We start from the raw sequence: 21,999 nt of genomic DNA, 5'->3' as shown, positions 1-21,999 counted from the left end.
ACATAAAATAAAAAACATTTTGTTTCAATTTGATTTTAATGCATACACTTTTTTTTCTTAAACCGGTTTTATCTCATACCATACAGTCAAATATTGTGGGGAAATGTTGTAGAATACCAATTATCACAAGTTACTGACATATATCACTTGTTAATTAGGACATGAATTTGGCATGTGTTGAGTATTTCTCAAACAAGTGATGCCATATTCAGTTAAAATAATGGTGCTGTATATACTGAAAGATGAATTGCTTATTGCCATTCGTTTGATGTGTTTGAGATTTTATTTTACCATTTGATTTACAGACTTTCTAATTTGAATTTAATTGGAGTTTGATAAAAAAAAATATTTTCCTTTTTTTCAGACACTGATATAAAGATTTATTGGTAATTTGTGTAATTTATACCTTTTCACAGGAGAGTCCCAGAAAGCTGGTGTTGAGTTGGTATCAGTAGAAAGAGGAACGTCAGATCCAGTACCAGGAGAGTTAACAGATAATACTGCCCAACATCTGATTAGATTTGATGATCTCAATCCATTTACATACACTGATAGGGCCATCATTGTTAAAAATCCCACGTAAGTTCTTCATTACACAAAATGAAATTTTATTTACATATACTGACGCAGGCCATGATGCAAAATCCTTGATATCAATTTTATGTTATGTCACTGCTTACTGAAATACATTCAAAGTTAATGATAACATAACCAAATATGCTAGTTTTCAGTGTTGTTTTTGTTAATTTATTGGTGCTTCAGGCTGAATAAAAATGCTGAGAAGTTATAACAAACCTAACGAAATTCAAATTATGGATCAAACATATTCTTTATGACAAACAACTTTTGATTTTATCAGCTTTTGATCAATTCAGATTGTTACAAGTGTTTCAAAATATTTTTTAAATGAAGCAAAACTGTTTTTTTCAGAAATGTGTCATTACCATTCCAATGGAATATTTATAAACCTGATATGTCTGAGCCAGAGGAGATGGAGGGTAGGAAGATAGACAGGGTACCAGATGTAGATTCTGTCTTCAGTGTACATCCTCCTAATGGTACCCTACCTCCAGCAGGACAGATAGAATTCAAAATCACATTTGCTCCACCCATAGTAAGTATTAGACTGATCGAATTCAAAATCACATTTGCTCCACCCATAGTAAGTATTGGACAAATAGAATTCAAATTCACATTTGCTCCTCCCATAGTAAGTATTGGACAGACATAATTCAAAATCCCATTTGCTCCACCCATAGTAAGTATTGGACAAATAGAATTCAAAATCACATTTGCTCCACCCATAGTAAGTATTGGACAGATAGAATTCAAAATCACGTTTACTCCACCCATAGTAAGTATTAGACAGACAGAATTCAAAATCACATTTGCTCCACCCATAGTAAGTATTGGATAAATAGAATTCAAAATCACATTTGCTCCTCCCATAGTAAGTATTGGACAGATCGAATTCAAAATCACATTTGCTCCACCCATAGTAAGTATTGGACAAATAGAATTCAAAATCACATTTGCTCCACCCATAGTAAGTATTGGACAAATAGAATTCAAAATCACATTTGCTCCACCCATAGTAAGTATTGGACAGATCGAATTCAAAATCACATTTGCTCCTCCCATAGTAAGTATTGGACAGATCGAATTCAAAATCACATTTGCTCCACCCATAGTAAGTATTGGACAAATAGAATTCAAAATCACATTTGCTCCACCCATAGTAAGTATTGGACAGACAGAATTCAAAATCCCATTTGCTCCACCCATAGTAAGTATTGGACAGATAGAATTCAAAATCACATTTGCTCCACCCATAGTAAGTATTGGACAGATAGAATTCAAAATCACATTTACTCCACCCATAGTAAGTATTAGACAGACAGAATTCAAAATCACATTTGCTCCACCCATAGTAAGTATTGGACAAATAGAATTCAAAATCACATTTGCTCCTCCCATAGTAAGTATTGGACAGATCGAATTCAAAATCACATTTGCTCTGCCCATAGTAAGTATTGGACAAATAGAATTCAAAATCACATTTGCTCCACCCATAGTAAGTATTGGACAAATAGAATTCAAAATCACATTTGCTCCACCCATAGTAAGTATTGGACAGATCGAATTCAAAATCACATTTGCTCCTCCTATAGTAAGTATTGGACAGATCGAATTCAAAATCACATTTGCTCCACCCATAGTAAGTATTGGACAAATAGAATTCAAAATCACATTTGCTCCACCCATAGTAAGTATTGGACAGATCGAATTCAAAATCACATTTGCTCCACCCATAGTAAGTATTGGACAAATAGAATTCAAAATCACATTTGCTCCACCCATAGTAAGTATTGGACAAATAGAATTCAAAATCCCATTTGCTCCACCCATAGTAAGTATTGGACAAATAGAATTCAAATTCACATTTGCTCCTCCCATAGTAAGTATTGGACAGATAGAATTCAAAATCACATTTGCTCCACTCATAGTAAGTATTGGACAGATCGAATTCAAAATCACATTTGCTCCACCCATAGTAAGTATTGGACAAATAGAATTCAAATTCACATTTGCTCCACCCATAGTAGGTATTGGACAAATAGAATTCAAAATCACATTTGCTCCTCCCATAGTAAGTATTGGACAGATAGAATTCAAAATCACATTTGCTCCATTCATAGTAAGTACTAGACAGATAGAATTCAAAATCACATTTGCTCCACCCATAGTAAGTAAACTGAACATTAAAACTGAGAAAAATGATAATATATAGTATTAGATTGAGGAAACATGCATACACTTCTTAATAAATGGCATTACGTTGACCTCCAAATGTATGGATCACCATTGGCGCCAAATGACAGCGTTTTGGGTACAGCTGTAATAGTACAGCCCATCCATGGTAAGGGTTAAAAATCTGTGAAAGGGTTAATTGTTTAAGATTATTTCTTTTTGTGTACTAGATTAAAGATTTTTTAAAATGTATCATAACTTCCATAATTTTGCAGGTGAATGAGTTCCACAGCGTATTACACATGCAGTTACAACAAGTTCCTCCCTTCAGTGAGGGTGGATCTGCTAAATCATCAAAGGCTGGTAGCTCTGAACATGGGGAGGAGGAAAACTTAGATGACAGTGTTTCAGAAATAATCTTGAATACAGATGGTAAGATACAGACTTTAACTTTCTCTTTTGTTTTCCTCTTTTTTATGGAGTGTGATAAAATTTCATTCTTTAGCCTGTAGAATTAAATATGAAATGTAAGCTTTTAAAATAATTGACTCCATGCAAAGAAATAATTAAGGTTTGTATGTCAAGAGACCCTGTCATACGAATACACATGTAACTAATTTAACTTCCAGAGGTAGAATATTGAATGTTTGTATTGAAAATATTAATGTGATTGTTTATGTAATTTTAGTGAAAGAGAGTAGAGATTACACAGCATTAGAAATAGAAGTAAAGGGGAGCAGTATTCCACTGAATGTGGTTCTTCATCCCTATGCTATTTATATACCAGGTCAAAACTTGGTCGGAACTACGGTCAAAAAACTATTTGCTGTAAGTTTATCAGGATAGAAAGTTATCTCAATATACTTTAAAAACAAATAGATGAAGATAGATGAAGGATTTTGATTCTTTATTTAGTAGTGTTCATAATGGATGATTTTCAAGGAAAAAATCTTTTTATTACCATACAGTTGAACACTGTCAACGTATATTTGTTCCACCTAACAGAAGTTCCCTGGAAACTTTGTTATAAACAATGTCATAATACGTGTTCCTGTTGGAACAAATATTCTATACCATTTATTCCGTTAGGAACATTTACTGTAATATTTATTCCAGTGGAAATAATATTCCAGAATATTGTTTCCATTTGGAACTTATATTATGAAGGAACTTCTATTCCGTGACAACACAACCATGCAGGTAAAATTTCTGAGTTATTAATTTTAACATTTTATAAAGATGAATTTTGTTCTACAGATGGCCAATCATAGCAGATCAACTGTAACTTTTACATGGCAGCCGTGTAATGAAAAACATATACTAGAAGTAGAGCCACCTTTTGGCGAACTTGGTAAGAACTTAAATTTATTTATCTTATTTTATACATTCTTAGAAACAATGTCATTACAAATGTTTGAATAATATTTTGATATTTTCTTAATATTATTATCCTTATTAAAAGCTGTTTGTAAATGTTCTGTTTCATAGAATAATTAAGTACTATCTGTATTAAAAATGTTAACTAAGTATGTCTGTCACAGTAAGAGGATTTTTGAAATATTGATAATTTGAGCTCACCTTTTATATTTTAAAGTTTTTAAAATACTTCTGGAAATACTTCTGTTACATGAAGATTAGAATAAAATATAAATTATATTAAAAGAAACAAGAGTTCAGTTTTGATATGCTTGATCTTTTTTATGCCCCATTTATGGGTAATATGTTTTCTGGTGTGTGTGTCTGTTCATCCATTTGATTCGTTCGTCCGTCTGTCCTGGTTTTGGTAAAAGTTTTTGGTTGAGGTAGTTTTTGATGAAGTTGAAGTCCAATCTTGATACTTAGTACCCATGTTCCCTATGATACGATCTTTCTAATTCTAATGCCAAATTTCAGTTTTTACACCATTTTTACGGTTCACTGCACATAGAGAATGATAGTGCAGATGGGGCATCTGTGTACTTTGGACACATTCTTGTTTTTTATGGGTTGGAGGGGGAGGGGAAAGATTGAATATGATGTTTACACTCTTGCCAAAAAATTTTTTTTACACAAACTCGACAAGAGCAAAGGCAAAAAAAAACATTGCTTTATGGCTGTTCTTCACATGAAAGGTAGATTTTGGTTTGCAATAGGAAGCAAAAGCTCTAAACTTTCTAAAAAAATAAACACCTATTTGAGAAAACTCTATGCTAGATGCCACACCTGTACAGTGAAGAATTTAGGTAAATGTAAAATCAGAACATTGAAAAGTCATTAGAGAGTAATAAACCAATTAATGTACTTGATCTATGATTTTTTTCATACAGATCCTGGAATGGCTATGGATATGGAGATCAGTATAACAGGTGCTGAGCCGGGGAAAGTCATTGACAATCTCTACTGTTATGTCATGAATCTGGACGAACCATTACATCTTCATGTAGAGGCTGATTTCAAGGTAATAACAATATAGTCAAATAAGTGATAGGCTGTATTCTTAAAGTTGACATGATAGTGTTAACTGAAGCAGTTATACATGATCATTTAAATATCAGTAATACATGATAACAAAGAATTTTTGAAATTGATAAAAATCAAAGGAATATTTATTTAAAATAACATTTTTATAACAGCCAGTTTGTCTTTTGAATAGCAGTAAAAACTCCTATTACACTGCAATTAAATATTAAAGCTGAAAAGGGAATTATTGTTTTGTTCGTAACTGTAATTTTTAAAAGAGTTTAATTTTTCTGGTCTCAAAATTCATTAAACTATAACAATGTATACTCTTTTATGATTCAACTAATTCGTATGTAATTTTCAGGGACCAGAACTGCAAATTGAAGAGCCTGATATTAATTTTGGACTGATCCGACTTGGCCAGAGTATTACTAAGGAAATAACACTGGTGAATAAATCACAAATAATTACCAAATGGAGCATACAAGATAGTCCTGTGTTCTCATCATCTGACGACCCAATGGTAAGTTCATTAAAGATTGGCTGTAATAATTCACATGGGATTCTTGTTTTAAGAGTTGATGGTGGGTTTTAGGTTAAAGCAAATGGTAAGCTATTTAATTAAAACTTTTTACAAAAGGCAACACTTTTTAGAATAGAGAGGTGCGTACCAATTTAAAAAAATTATTTGAACCTATGCATGCTTAGTAAATCTTCAAGTAATGTAAAGTTTTATGAATGATAATATGAAGTATGAATCAATAATATATAATTGTAAGACCTAAAATAGGGAAAGTCATTTTGTTGTATATCATATTTATGTTTTCATTACCTTACTCCCTTAAGGGGGCTCGCGGGTATAAATCCATATTTTTTATGCCCCACCTACGATAGTAGAGGGGCATTATTATGCCCCACCTACGATAGTAGAGGGGCATTATGTTTTCTGGTCTGTACCTCCGTTCATTCGTCCGTCCGTCTGTGCTTCCGTCTGTGCGTCCGTTCGCTTCAGGTTAAAGTTTTTGGTCAAGGTAGTTTTTGAAGAAGCTGAAGTCCAATCAACTTGAAACTTAGTACACATGTTTCCCATGATATGATCTTTCTAATTTTAATGCCAAATTATAGTTTTGACCCCAATTTCATGGTCCCCTGAACATAGAAAATGATAGTGCAAAGTTCAGGTTAAAGTTTTTGGTCAAGGTAGTTTTTGATAAAGTTAAAGTTACATCAACATAGAAAATGATAGTGCAAAGTTCAGGTTAAAGTTTTTGGTCAAGGTAGTTTTTGATAAAGTTAAAGTTACATCAACTTGAAGCTTAGTACACATGTTCTCTATGATATGATCTTTGTAATTATAATTCCAAATTATAAGTTTGACCCCAATTTCACGGTCCACTGAACATATAAAATGACAGTGCGAGTGGGGCAGTCGTGTACTATGGACACATTCTTGTTTTAAATATAAGATTTCTCTATTTTTATGCCCCACCTACGATAGTAGAGGGGCATTATGTTTTCTGGTCGTACCGTCCGTTCGTCCGTCCGTTCGTCCGTCCGTCCATCCGTCTGTCCCGCTTCAGGTTAAAGTTTTTGGTCAAGGTAGTTTTTGATGAAGTTGAAGTCCAATGACTTCAAACTTAGTATACATGTTCCCTATGATATGATCTTTTTAATTTTAATGCCAAATTAGAGGGTTTACCCCAATTTCACGGTCCACTGAACATAGAAAATGATAGTGCGAGTGGGGCATTTGTGTACTGGGGACACATTCTTGTTTTCCATAAATGAACTTTATCTTATACTTAATAGAAAATTGAAATAAAAACATGGGGTCACTGTTCATTTTAGCTCACAATCTGCCTTTGAAAGAAGCTTCCATTTTTGTTAAGGTACTTTTTTTCTGTTGAACTAATGGGAGAAATATAGGTAATATCAAAATAAAGAAAGTAATTAATTACAGAAATCACTTAAATTTTAGAATTGTTTAGTTTCAGTACAGGTTATTTGAAAAATATAATAAAAAATATAGGTCACCTAAATGAGTTAAAAAAGATATTTTAACTTTAATGCCAAAAAATGACATTTTTGTCCAAAGGGAGATAATTTGGAACTTTTTCAATGATATTGACATTTTAAAAGTCATTTGGGAACAGAACGAATTGATTTTTATGGTTGATTTTTGTACCATATTATGAGGTAACAAGTAATAGTGTAATAGATAAAATTTGTTATGAAAACACTTTTTTTTTTAAATTTTGCTGACATTTTTGTACCCTCGAGCCTCCTGAACTTCATACAACAATTTAAAATTATTTTTTTTTCTTTCTTGAATAGTTACAAGTTACCTATTTAAAATGATACGAAAAGTCATATTAGGAAGCTGTTTCTATTTTAACAAATTGTAAATTTGTCTGTTTTAAGGCTGTAAGTGAGTTTACATTTACACCATCAAGTGGAGAAGTTCAACCATTAGCTAAGACGAAAGTATCTATCAAATTCACTCCAACAGCTATCAAGTCAGTCAAAAGAGTTTTTGAAGTCACTGTTGAGGATGGAAATGAATGGTAAGCTATTTAATTTTAACTGATATGTGGTATACTAAAGGCAACACATAGTTTTGTTAAAATCTAGAGTAGATGATCTGCAGAATTTTGAATACTTGAAATGCTGAAATCAGATGGTTTTAGAAAAGCTTACCTTCTATATGTACACAGAAGACATTGAATAACAACTTTGAAACTTTCAATCATGTTAAAATAATATATACATTGTCAAGTATTTGTTGTAACATTAAACTACATATTTGAATCTTCATGTTATTTAAAGTTTTATGAATGATAATATTAATATGAAGTATGACTCATCAGAAGTAAATTTATATATAAAAAATTAGTGTGTTGAGATTTTTTTTTTTTTTAATTCATTTATGCTTTGATATTTAGTAATATATCTGCCATTGGAGAAGTACAGTCCCCTATGGTATGTTTGTCATCTTGTGAGATTTGTATGGAGGATGTTTATAAACAGGTACCAGTTAGGTACCAGGCTGTACTTGTTAACCAAACACTTCTTGCTACAGAGTTTAAATGGGGTCAGGTGAGTACACTTAAAACATTTAGCTTTTACATTTATGTCTTTGGCTGTGGAAGAAAACGTAAATTAAATTTTAGAATTATTGTAAAGGATCTTTACTATTATTTTTTTATGAATGTCAAGTCAATTCCTTTACTATTAATTGAAATCAGTTTAAACAGATTTGGTTTGACTTTAGTTAAATATTTTATAAACTGCTGATTGACAAAATTAGTTTGGCATTAAGATAATGTCTGTTTTCTATAAGAATCTTTAGTGGTTAATAATGGTATACTTATTTTAGGTTGAAGGAGAGCATGCCAAAGACTGTGAGATTGAGCTTGACCCAATGACTGGTTGTATAAATCCAAGGGAAGAGAAAGCCATCACTGTAAACTTTAGAGCTAATAGGAGTGTAAGTATCAAAACTTCAGTCAAGTGTGATCCATAGTTTTTTTTACACAAATTCAAGTTGGCATACAGCAGCCAGACAAAACAGAATTAAGAAATATAAGAACATAATGATCTCACCAGTTTTGCTTACATTTTCAGCCATGTTTTCTTGACAAAGAAGAAAGCTCTCATTACCTTACAAATCTTCAATTGTGTTAATCATGTACATCAGGGATATTATCACACAATTTAAATTAAAAAGAAAAATTAAGCATTGACTGAAAATATGAAGATCTTAAGCTTCAATTCAAATTTCTTGTTTTCAAAAGAACTGTCATGTGTGTTTATTTTGCATAAAAAGTCTTAGAAAGTATTGTGCAATGTTAGTTCTTCATATTTTAGGGAGAGTTTTCAGACCTTAGAATACCATGCTTTGTTGAAGGAATAGAATCTCCACTATACCTAGGTCTGTTTGCTGATGTTAAAGGACTGTCAGCTTCATACAGAATGTCCACAGATGGAACTAACACTCAGTAAGTTACTTAAAAACATGCCTCCTTCCACTATATTTAGGTTTGTAGGACTATCAGCTTCATACAGAATGTCTGCAGAGTCAAAGTTATTAAGGTTAATCTCCATTTGAGCTGTCAAAATGCAATGATATTTAATGTGTTACACAGTTATTGACCATATTTTTCATTTAGCTGCACCTACTGCCATGTCATGTGACATGTTGACTGCCATTGATCTATAAAAGAAATGTACCCACTGTAAATAGGGAGCGACATAAACTCATTTCTTTTACAGTTTTTGAACATATTTTTCTTCTTTGTATTTAATTTGTTGATAGAAATGTATTAATGATTCCTTCTTTGTTGATATTTTAGTCATATAATCAGCCCAATTGAATCACTATTATGGAATAATTTTTACAAACAATGCAATGAAAGAGCCCATCATTGATTGTTTAAGGTTTATGTACCCTTCTGTAGCCATTTTTGTACGAATTTTTCAAACCTCAATTGTATCAAAACTAAAGATATAATAAATAATAGAGATAGGCCATTTAGTACATGTTCCAAGGGGAAACTTGATGCAAAGCATTATTTTTACTGTTTCATTGCATTTGATAGAAAAAGAGGACTTTGTGGCAAATAAATCAAGATTTTTATAGAAAATCCACAGCCTTTAATACAGAGATTTTTGTTATAAAATTTGAAACATTAATTACTCACTTGATTTTCTATGATGTGCTAGTGTTTATTTTTTACAAAAAGTTCTAAGTAACCTGTCAATTCCAAAACACCTCGTGCTGAGTCACTAAAGTCGAGCGCACCCTGAAAGGTGTACTTGATTTTGGCCATATTTATACTTGTCTTAACCAATAACTACATTTATAAACTTGTTTTAAGGAAATCAATGCTAGCACTGCATGCAATAATCCTATATCTATCAGTCATCAAATTGCCAAATATGAGAGTACAAGGATAAAGGCTGTGGATTTTCTATAAAAATCTTGATTTATTTGCCACACAGTCCTCTTTTTCTATTAAATGCAATGGAACAGTAAAAAATATTGCTTTGCATCAAGTTTCCCCTTGGAATATGTACAAAATGGCCTATCTCTATTATTCATAGTATCTGTAGTTTTGATACAATTGAAGTTTGAAAAGTTCGTACAAAAATGGCTACAGAAGGGTACATAAACCTTAACATATTTTTTGCAGATCTGCAGAGAAGCTAGACTTTGGTGAAGTGTTGATTGGTACTACACCTAAATTATATCTCCATATCAGTAATGAGTCAGCTATCTCGGCTCATTATAGTATTAGTGCAGACTACTTCATTGCCAAGCCCCCAACACCTCCTCAGGACAAAGCTAATAGAAGGTTAGTAACCCCCCTAAGTTATATCTCCATATCAGTAATGAGTCTGCTATCTCGGCTCATTATAGTATTAGTGCAGACTACTTCATTGCCAAGCCCCTGACACCTCCTCGGGACAAAGCTAATAGAAGGTTAGTAACCCCCCATAGTTATATCTCCATATCAGTAATGAGTCTGCTATCTCTGCTCATTATAGTATTAGTGCAGACTTCTTCATTGCCAAGCCCCCAACACCTCCTCGGGACAAAGCTAATAGAAGGTTAGTAACCCCCCTAAGTTATATCTCCATATCAGTAATGAGTCAGCTATCTCTGCTCATTATAGTATTAGTGCAGACTACTTCATTGCCAAGCCCCCGACACCTCCTCAGGACAAAGCTAATAGAAGGTTAGTAACCCCCCTAAGTTATATCTACATATCAGTAATGAGTCAGCTATCTCTGCTCATTATAGTATTAGTGCAGACTACTTCATTGCCAAGCCCCCAACACCTCCTCAGGACAAGGCTAATAGAAGGTTAGTAACCCCCCTAAGTTATATCTACATATCAGTAATGAGTCAGCTATCTCTGCTCATTATAGTATTAGTGCAGACTACTTCATTGCCAAGCCCCCAACACCTCCTCAGGACAAAGCTAATAGAAGGTTAGTAACCCCCCTAAGTTATATCTCCATATCAGTAATGAGTCAGCTATCTCGGCTCATTATAGTATTAGTGCAGACTACTTCATTGCCAAGCCCCCGACACCTCCTCAGGACAAAGCTAATAGAAGGTTAGTAACCCCCCTAAGTTATATCTCCATATCAGTAATGAGTCAGCTATCTCGGCTCATTATAGTATTAGTGCAGACCACTTCATTGCCAAGCCCCCAACACCTCCTCAGGACAAAGCTAATAGAAGGTTAGTAACCCCCCTAAGTTATATCTACATATCAGTAATGAGTCGGCTATCTCTGCTCATTATAGTATTAGTGCAGACTACTTCATTGCCAAGCCCCCGACACCTCCTCAGGACAAAGCTAATAGAAGGTTAGTAACGCCCCTAAGTTATATCTCCATATCAGTAATGAGTCAGCTATCTCGGCTCATTATAGTATTAGTGCAGACTACTTCATTGCCAAGCCCCCGACACCTCCTCAGGACAAAGCTAATAGAAGGTTAGTAACCCCCCTAAGTTATATCTCCATATCAGTAATGAGTCTGCTATCTTGGCTCATTATAGTATTAGTGCAGACTACTTCATTGCCAAGCCCCCGACACCTCCTCAGGACAAAGCTAATAGAAGGTTAGTAACCCCCCTAAGTTATATCTCCATATCAGTAATGAGTCTGCTATCTCTGTTCATTATAGTATAAGTGCAGACTACTTCATTACCAAGCCCCCAACACCTCCTCAGGACAAAGCTAATAGAAGGTTAGTAACCCCCTAAGTTATATCTCCATATCAGTAATGAGTCTGCTATCTCTGCTCATTATAGTATCAGTACAGCCTACTTCATTGCCAAGCCCCCAACACCTCATCAGGACAAAGCTAATAGAAGGTTAGTAACCCCCCTAAGTTATATCTCCATATCAGTAATGAGTCTGCTATCTCGGCTCATTATAGTATTAGTGCAGACTACTTCATTGCCAAGCCCCCGACACCTCCTCAGGACAAAGCTAATAGAAGGTTAGTAACCCCCCTAAGTTATATCTCCATATCAGTAATGAGTCAGCTATCTCGGCTCATTATAGTATTAGTGCAGACTACTTCATTGCCAAACCCCCGACACCTCCTCAGGACAAAGCTAATAGAAGGTTAGTAACCCCCCTAAGTTATATCTACATATCAGTAATGAGTCGGCTATCTCTGCTCATTATAGTATATTAGTGCAGACTACTTCATTGCCAAGCCCCCGACACCTCCTCAGGACAAAGCTAATAGAAGGTTAGTAACCCCCCTAAGTTATATCTCCATATCAGTAATGAGTCTGCTATCTCTGCTCATTATAGTATTAGTGCAGACTACTTCATTGCCAAGCCCCCAACACCTCCTCAGGACAAAGCTAATAGAAGGTTAGTAACCCCCCATAGTTATATCTCCATATCAGTAATGAGTCAGCTATCTCGGCTCATTATAGTATTAGTGCAGACTACTTCATTGCCAAGCCCCCAACACCTCCTCAGGACAAAGCTAATAGAAGGTTAGTAACCCCCCTAAGTTATATCTCCATATCAGTAATGAGTCGGCTATCTCTGCTCATTATAGTATTAGTGCAGACTACTTCATTGCCAAGCCCGACACCTCCTCAGGACAAAGCTAATAGAAGGTTAGTAACCCCCCTAAGTTATATCTCCATATCAGTAATGAGTCTGCTATCTCTGCTCATTATAGTATTAGTGCAGACTACTTCATTGCCAAGCCCCCAACACCTCCTCAGGACAAAGCTAATAGAAGGTTAGTAACCCCCCTAAGTTATATCTCCATATCAGTAATGAGTCGGCTATCTCTGCTAATTATAGTATTAGTGCAGACTACTTCATTGCCAAGCCCCCGACACCTCCTCAGGACAAAGCTAATAGAAGGTTAGTAACGCCCCTAAGTTATATCTCCATATCAGTAATGAGTCAGCTATCTCGGCTCATTATAGTATTAGTGCAGACTACTTCATTGCCAAGCCCCCAACACCTCCTCGGGACAAAGCTAATAGAAGGTTAGTAACCCCCCTAAGTTATATCTCCATATCAGTAATGAGTCTGCTATCTCTGCTCATTATAGTATTAGTGCAGACTACTTCATTGCCAAGCCCCCAACACCTCCTCAGGACAAAGCTAATAGAAGGTTAGTAACCCCCCTAAGTTATATCTCCATATCAGTAATGAGTCAGCTATCTCGGCTCATTATAGTATTAGTGCAGACTACTTCATTGTCAAGCCCCCAACACCTCCTCAGGACAAAGCTAATAGAAGGTTAGTAACCCCCCTAAGTTATATCTCCATATCAGTAATGAGTCTGCTATCTCTGCTCATTATAGTATTAGTGCAGACTACTTCATTGCCAAGCCCCCAACACCTCCTCAGGACAAAGCTAATAGAAGGTTAGTAACCCCCCTAAGTTATATCTCCATATCAGTAATGAGTCTGCTATCTCGGCTCATTATAGTATTAGTGCAGACTACTTCATTGCCAAGCCCCCAACACCTCCTTAGGACAAAGCTAATAGAAGGTTAGTAACCCCCCTAAGTTATATCTCCATATCAGTAATGAGTCAGCTATCTCGGCTCATTATAGTATTAGTGCAGACTACTTCATTGCCAAGCCCCCAACACCTCCTCAGGACAAAGCTAATAGAAGGTTAGTAACCCCCCTAAGTTATATCTCCATATCAGTAATAAATCAGCTATCTCGGCTCATTATAGTATTAGTGCAGACTACTTCATTGCCAAGCCCCCAACACCTCCTCAGGACAAAGCTAATAGAAGGTTAGTAACCCCCCATAGTTATATCTCCATATCAGTAATGAGTCAGCTATCTCGGCTCATTATAGTATTAGTGCAGACTACTTCATTGCCAAGCCCCCAACACCTCCTCAGGACAAAGCTAATAGAAGGTTAGTAACCCCCCTAAGTTATATCTCCATATCAGTAATGAGTCAGCTATCTTGGCTCATTATAGTATTAGTGCAGACTACTTCATTGACAAGCCCCCGACACCTCCTCAGGACAAAGCTAATAGAAGGTTAGTAACCCCCCTAAGTTATATCTCCATATCAGTAATGAGTCTGCTATCTCTGTTCATTATAGTATTAGCGCAGACTACTTCATTGCCAAGCCCCCGACACCTCCTCAGGACAAAGCTAATAGAAGGTTAGTAACCCCCCTAAGTTATATCTCCATATCAGTAATGAGTCTGCTATCTCTGCTCATTATAGTATTAGTGCAGACTACTTCATTGCCAAGCCCCCAACACCTCCTCGGGACAAAGCTAATAGAAGGTTAGTAACCCCCCTAAGTTATATCTCCATATCAGTAATGAGTCTGCTATCTCTGCTCATTATAGTATTAGTGCAGACTACTTCATTGCCAAGCCCCCAACACCTCCTCGGGACAAAGCTAATAGAAGGTTAGTAACCCCCCTAAGTTATATCTCCATATCAGTAATGAGTCTGCTATCTCTGCTCATTATAGTATTAGTGCAGACTACTTCATTGCCAAGCCCCCAACACCTCCTCAGGACAAAGCTAATAGAAGGTTAGTAACCCCCTAAGTTATATCTCCATATCAGTAATGAGTCTGCTATCTCTGCTCATTATAGTATTAGTGCAGACTACTTCATTGCCAAGCCCCCAACACCTCCTCAGGACAAAGCTAATAGAAGGTTAGTAACCCCCCATAGTTATATCTATAACCAGTATATTTTAGATGCAAGAATGTTAAAATGTGGAATTTGAATAATTGTTATAATTCAGTATTAGTTAAGATATTTAGCACTAGCTTAAGAAATAATTTACTTGATAAATAGTTAAAATATAAATCTTCACAATTTTAGATAAGTGTAAAGCAAATTATTATGTAATCCCTGAGGCCTAAATAACAATAGAGAATTAAGGATTAGAGAAGTGCTATATATACAAAAGGGATTTCTTACTTTTTAAGATTTTAGGTTATGTCACAAAGACTTGATATTTGGGAAAATAGATAAATAAGATTTATTATGTAAAGTAAATATATTGAGTATTAATGTATGTAAAATTGAATAATGAAACACAATATATAGTAGTTGACCATGCAGTTTGGGACTTGCCTTATAGTCACGTATTGGACACTGATGTTATAGACTTGGATTTATATTAGACAGGCTGTTTAATTGTCTCATGAACTTATGTGATTATTGTGATTATTGTGATTGATAAACTATACTGAATGCTGATTTAATAAACATTATATATTGAACTTTGAATCTGTGTTACGTGCAGACTACTTCATTGCCAAACCCCCGACACCTCCTCAGGACAAAGCTAATAGAAGGTTAGTAACCCCCCTAAGTTATATCTCCATATCAGTAATGAGTCTGCTATCTCTGCTCATTATAGTATTAGTGCAGACTACTTCATTGCCAAGCCCCCAACACCTCCTCAGGACAAAGCTAATAGAAGGTTAGTAACCCCCCTAAGTTATATCTCCATATCAGTAATGAGTCTGCTATCTCGGCTCATTATAGTATTAGTGCAGACTACTTCATTGCCAAGCCCCCTGTCGGAAAATACGCGAAGTACAAACATTACGTTATGGTAACGTTGTTACAATACCGCTTTACTCTGTGACGTTATATTATATGCATTAGCTATCACGACGATTAAACGTATAGAAAAACACAACGCATGATTTATTAAGATTCTTCAACATTTAATGGTGCCGTAACCTTTGGATATATATGGATTCAAAGCTGAAATCAGTTCGTGCTGGACACAAAGGAGCCGTCACGAAGCTACTGGTGAAATTCGACGAGTTAAAGTCAAAAACAGACACAGAAGTTGACGAAGTGGAAGCCCTTGATGACGCCGTCACGCAGAAACAGAAAACATTGATTGACCTGAATAACAGACTTTTGGAACAGACATCGGAGGAAAATCTGGAGCAGGAAATCACCGACTCAGATGAGTATATGTACGAACTTGATTGTAAAATTAGACAAATTCGGAAATTTATTAAGTCCTTTGAAACAAATACTATAATTTCGCATGATACTGTTGGTCCTTCAACGAGCAGACTTAACCCAGACGCATATCATTTCACACCCGAAGCTAGAGTTGATATGAACAGATGTGCAATAGATTCTATGAACCAGCAGTATTCAATTAACGCCCCTGCAGCGCATATCCGTCCGTCAGAGAATGTCATGTTTCAAGTCCCGTCAGAACCGAGATCTTCAAAAACTAATTACCATAGGCTTCCAAAGTTAGACTTACCCTATTTTAATGGAGATATTCTCAAGTGGCAAACATTTTGGGATTGTTTCGAGTCATCTATACACTACAACGACACATTAACACCAATCCAAAAGTTTAACTATCTTAAAGCCCAGCTTGAGGGAAGCGCCGCGCAAACAGTAGAGGGATTCGCTTTGACTAATAGTAACTACGAAACCGCAGTCAACCTTCTCAGAGATCGGTTCGGACAACCTAGCAAACTTATACATGCTTACATGAAAGCACTCATGAATTTACCCGCACCAACAAATGATGCTTTTAGCTTGAGGTCTTACGGAGACAGATTAGAATCATACGTACGAGGATTGGAGTCACTTGGTCAAACACCAGAGATGTATGGTTCGCTTTTGGTACCTGTAGTTTTGGACAAGTTACCGATTGACATAAGAAAGAATATTGCACGAGAACACGGAAGAGATCATTTGATATTGGATAATCTACGCAAATCTATAACTAAAGAGATTGAAATACTTGAGGCAGGACAGGGAGTCATGGAATCGGACAGATTGTACGCCACTGCATTTTTTATGGGTACCCAATCACATTCATACAAGAGCAAATTCACAGACACACATACGAAGAAAAATACACGTACATGTATTTTCTGTTCAGGTGAGCACTATCCGACGGAGTGCTCTGAAGTAACAGACGCAAACGCTAGAAATCAAATCGTAAAACAGAAACAGTTATGCTTTAACTGTTTAGGGTCACACCGAGTGGCCGCATGTAAGTCTACAAAACGATGCAAAAAATGTGACGGAATGCATCATACGAGCATATGTAAAGTTAAAGAGGTCATTCCAGGTACGACACCGGAGCCTACAATACAACAGTCAGCAATAAACGAATTTGAAACACTAAACGAGACTAGAGTAATGTATTCATCACAACAGAGTCACAACATTCTCCTGAAAACAGCAATTGCACCAGTTGTATATAACGACCAAAAAGTAGAATGTAACATCTTATTTGACGAGGGAGCACAGCGTTCTTTTATAACTCAGAAATTAGCTGATAAATTAGAAATAAAACCCACAGAAAAAGTAAGCATTCAACTCTCTGCGTTCGGAGATTTGTCTCAGAAAGATCGCAACTTAGACACTGCAACAATACAGCTACAGACCGACACGGGAGAAGATATGGTTATTAACACGCTTATTGTTCCGGAAATTGCCGTTCCGATTCACAATAGTATTTCACTAACTACAAGGAGCTTGCCACATTTATGTGGACTTAAACTTGCACATTCTGTGCATAGTGGAGATCGTTTTGAAATAAATTTACTCATAGGCGCCGACTACTATTGGGACATTATCGACGACAAAGTTATTAGAGGAAACGGACCCACCGCTGTCCAGTCAAAGATCGGATATTTATTATCAGGACCGATAAATAGAAACATCAACCATCCGTCAACATCTACAGATCTTGTAAACGACATTTCATACAAGAACACAGCTATTGACAACGAGAAAGGACAATCCACGGCAGAGGTGCCTTGGAAACATGACCATTTAGATGATATACCTTCAGGTATGACCGTTGCAAAAAGAAGACCAGAGAACACATCGCAATGGCTCGTACAAAGTAGATCGTACATGAACCAATTTGAGGAAACTCTCCAAGGAAGTAACTTGCTACCTAGACCGCCCGAAAAAACACACCCTCAACTGTTGGAGTCAACAAGTCACATAGATACAGGACAAATTTATAACGCATAACGAAAATTACCGCTTAGTGAAGTTACCGTGTGTGCCAGAAGAAACATCCACGAACGGACTAAGAAATAAACTTTAATTGTGTTCAGTCAAGGTTAAGGAATTTGATTATTTATTTGAGATGGACATTAATTTTAAATTTATTCATCTATATTGTGAATTTACATTTTTTAATTTTCGTTACATATTGCACTTTTGTCGGCCCCCAGAATGTCGGAAAATACGCGAAGTACAAACATTACGTTATGGTAACGTTGTTACAATACCGCTTTACTCTGTGACGTTATATTATATGCATTAGCTATCACGACGATTAAACGTATAGAAAAACACAACGCATGATTTATTAAGATTCTTCAACACCCCCAACACCTCCTCAGGACAAAGCTAATAGAAGGTTAGTAACCCCCCTAAGTTATATCTCCATATCAGTAATGAGTCAGCTATCTTGTGCAGACTACTTCATTGCCAAGCCCCCAACACCTCCTCAGGACAAAGCTAATAGAAGGTTAGTAACCCCCCTAAGTTATATCTCCATATCAGTAATGAGTCAGCTATCTCGGCTCATTATAGTATTAGTGCAGACTACTTCATTGCCAAGCCCCCGACACCTCCTCAGGACAAAGCTAATAGAAGGTTAGTAACCCCCCTAAGTTATATCTCCATATCAGTAATGAGTCTGCTATCTCGGCTCATTATAGTATTAGTGCAGACTACTTCATTGCCAAGCCCCCAACACCTCCTCAGGACAAAGCTAATAGAAGGTAATTTGCTACTTATATGATTTGTATTACTAGAATACTAGCTATCTTATTTTCAATGTGCACTGGAACATCTTTTTAACCTCAGTAATTGTTATGCAAGCCAATCATGATAAGTTGAAATATTATGAACAGAACATAGCTATTTGACATATCTGAGGCAGCAAGTTACATGGCGTTTCAATATTGTATCTTTGGAGGTCGACCTGGTATGTTAAAAATTAAAGGAATCTATATCCAGACCCTTCACATCCATAATTTTTAGATGAAAGCATGAAAAAAATACAGTGTATATAAAGATGCTCTCTGATGAAGTCTTCATCTTTTCACAATATTTTTATCAATTATTACACTTGTTGCAATGAAATATTGTGATTTTCCAAGTGAAATAAATGTCAATAATGTCAAAAATTTTGAATTACTATATCAATTCAGAGCATGGCAGTGTTTAATATGACATATACATATTATGTAAACATTAGCCCTGTGGCCTTCACTGTTATATTATCTTTAAATAAAATTTCTTTTTTCTTACAGTACAAGAAAGTCATTGCTAAACAAAACACCAAATCTTGCAGACCCCCTTGCCAAGACATCAGCAAAGGCTAGGGCAGGTTAGTTAGGGTTATCATATTTTAAGTTTCTTATTTAGGCCAGAAAAGATTTTGAAATGTATAAGAAAACAAAAATTCTGTTTGATAAAATCCAATTTGTTGGTAGAACATTGTCCACAGTCACCATTGTTCTCTTATATGTTAAGATAATTTGGATCACATCTGGCTCTGACTATGAACTACAAGATTTCTGACTAATATCTAACAATGTTAATATACTAGATTAAAGCATTATCTGTGGGGGAACTTTTATACATCTGAATTTCAAATTTATGCCAGGCTATGTTAGTACAAGGATTTGGAGCATCGTTTATGTCTCTGTCTGTTTATTATACATCTCATTTTAGATTTATGCCAGGCCATGTTAGTACAAGGATTTAGAGCATCGTTTATGTCTCTGTCTGTTTATTATACATCTCATTTTAGATTTATGCCAGGCCATGTTAGTACAAGGATTTAGAGCATCGTTTATGTCTCTGTCTGTTTATTATACATCTCATTTTAGATTTATGCCAGGCCATGTTAGTACAAGGATTTGGAGCATCGTTTATGTCTCTGTCTGTTTATTATACATCTCATTTTAGATTTATGCCAGGCCATGTTAGTTCAAGGTCTTGGAGCATCATTTGTAGCACTGCCAGCATCAGGCAAACTTCAGCCATATAGTAAGGAGTTGATTGAAATAACAGCTTATAGTGATATGTGGGGCTCATATACTGACACAATCAACGTCAAGGTAATTACAAATATAACACTAAATGTAATATAGTTCATTGGTGGCATTTTAGTTAAAAAAAAAAGAAAACCTTCTGTATTATCAAAATAATATTAATAGCCTTCAATGATTGATCTTAGAGTTTTTTGCTTATTATTGAAGGGTTGTGTGTGACCCTTTTCTTATTTACATCTATGTCCTTTGGTCTATGGTCAGTTATTTTAGGTCAATTTTGTCTCATTGGCAATCACGCTACATCTCTCTTTTTATATAGATGATAAATGGAGTAAAAACCTGACATTATATATAACCTGCTAAGAAGTTAACCTTTTGACCTATTATATTATACATGTAGCTCTGACCATACCTTTTTGAGGATTGAACAATTATAACTGATATTTAGAAATTATATAAATGTGGATGTCCTTGTCTAGATAAATAAATATAACTGTTGCATGTGATTCTATGACAATGAAGAGGACAACCTCATCTAAAGCAAATTAAAGGATGCTATATATAGAAATAACAGCATTTCAATATTTTTAAGTATCTGGTAAATAAACAAAAAGATTTTATTATGATTATAGTAAGAAAGGATTTTATGACATTATTACTTTTAACAGTATTACCACAGTTATCAATTACATAAGGTAATGTATAGGGTAGTACTATGACATGGATTGTAATCAGAGGTACTAAACTCATCCATACTAATTCTCTAAAGGAATAACACATGTTCTATGCTCCCAAGATTTATTGAACAAAAATCAATGTCCATATATGTGATGGCTACTCTTGAGGGAACTGTACATATATGTGATGGCTACTCTTGAGGGAACTTACAATATTTCCAACTACTGTGGATTCATGTATTTCGTGGCTATCAACTTTCATGGTTTTTCCTATTTCTGTATACAAAGCCTATAGAAAAATGGTAATGTTGTTAAACATTTGAATTTGTGGTTCACCTGTACCCACAAAATCCACAAAAAAATTGGTATCCAAGGAATAATAATGAATCCACAGTATTGCAGACTGCATCTTAAAACACTTTTAAAAATTACTGATACTGGCAAACTTTACATGTTGAAAGGGGGTAACATTTCGTTTGGTGTGGATGAGTTCAGTACTTTTGATGTATTTAGGCTAATGGAGTCAAAGTTTGGGAAATGGAGTCTGATACAATTACCTGTGAATACAATTGGGTAATGGATATAATTACTATGGGAGTCTGATACAATGACCTGTGAATACAATTGGGTAATGGATATAATTACTATGGGAGTCTGATACAATGACCTGTGAATACAATTGGGTAATGGATATAATTACTATGGGAGTCTGATACAATGACCTGTGAATACAATTGGGTAATGGATATAATTACTATGGGAGTCTGATACAATGACCTGTGAATACAATTGGGTAATGGATATAATTACTATGGGAGTCTGATACAATGACCTGTGAATACAATTGGGTAATGGATATAATTACTATGGGAGTCTGATACAATGACCTGTGAATACAATTGGGTAATGGATATAATTACTATGGGAGTCTGATACAATGACCTGTGAATACAATTGGGTAATGGATATAATTACTATGGGAGTCTGATACAATGACCTGTGAATACAATTGGGTAATGGATATAATTACTATGGGAGTCTGATACAATGACC

The 21,999-nt window shown here is 35.3% G+C and overlaps 1 protein-coding gene across 3 annotated transcripts in view; it reads left to right on the top strand.

Moving 5' to 3' along the window:
- The window catches only part of LOC139513705 (deleted in lung and esophageal cancer protein 1-like), a 56,317-nt gene that overhangs the window by 15,069 nt on the left and 19,249 nt on the right, over positions 1 to 21,999 (top strand). For 2 of the 3 annotated variants that reach the window (XM_071302451.1, XM_071302450.1), the window contains exons 12-26: positions 417 to 579; positions 931 to 1,114; positions 3,027 to 3,183; positions 3,440 to 3,579; positions 4,009 to 4,102; positions 5,058 to 5,188; positions 5,555 to 5,713; positions 7,612 to 7,754; positions 8,133 to 8,286; positions 8,567 to 8,677; positions 9,058 to 9,188; positions 10,383 to 10,544; positions 19,523 to 19,599; positions 20,184 to 20,335; positions 20,938 to 20,964. In XM_071302451.1, coding sequence (XP_071158552.1) covers positions 417 to 579; positions 931 to 1,114; positions 3,027 to 3,183; positions 3,440 to 3,579; positions 4,009 to 4,102; positions 5,058 to 5,188; positions 5,555 to 5,713; positions 7,612 to 7,754; positions 8,133 to 8,286; positions 8,567 to 8,677; positions 9,058 to 9,188; positions 10,383 to 10,544; positions 19,523 to 19,599; positions 20,184 to 20,335; positions 20,938 to 20,964 — 1,985 coding nt within the window. The remainder of the gene's footprint in view (positions 1 to 416; positions 580 to 930; positions 1,115 to 3,026; positions 3,184 to 3,439; positions 3,580 to 4,008; positions 4,103 to 5,057; positions 5,189 to 5,554; positions 5,714 to 7,611; positions 7,755 to 8,132; positions 8,287 to 8,566; positions 8,678 to 9,057; positions 9,189 to 10,382; positions 10,545 to 19,522; positions 19,600 to 20,183; positions 20,336 to 20,937; positions 20,965 to 21,999) is intronic. The other variant, XM_071302452.1, reaches the window with a different exon arrangement.

Source organism: Mytilus edulis, chromosome 2 (assembly GCF_963676685.1).
Source record: "Mytilus edulis chromosome 2, xbMytEdul2.2, whole genome shotgun sequence".
NCBI classification, from domain to species: domain Eukaryota; kingdom Metazoa; phylum Mollusca; class Bivalvia; order Mytilida; family Mytilidae; genus Mytilus; species Mytilus edulis.
Note: the sequence above shows the minus strand (reverse complement) of the source record. Positions and strands in the feature narration are given on the sequence as shown.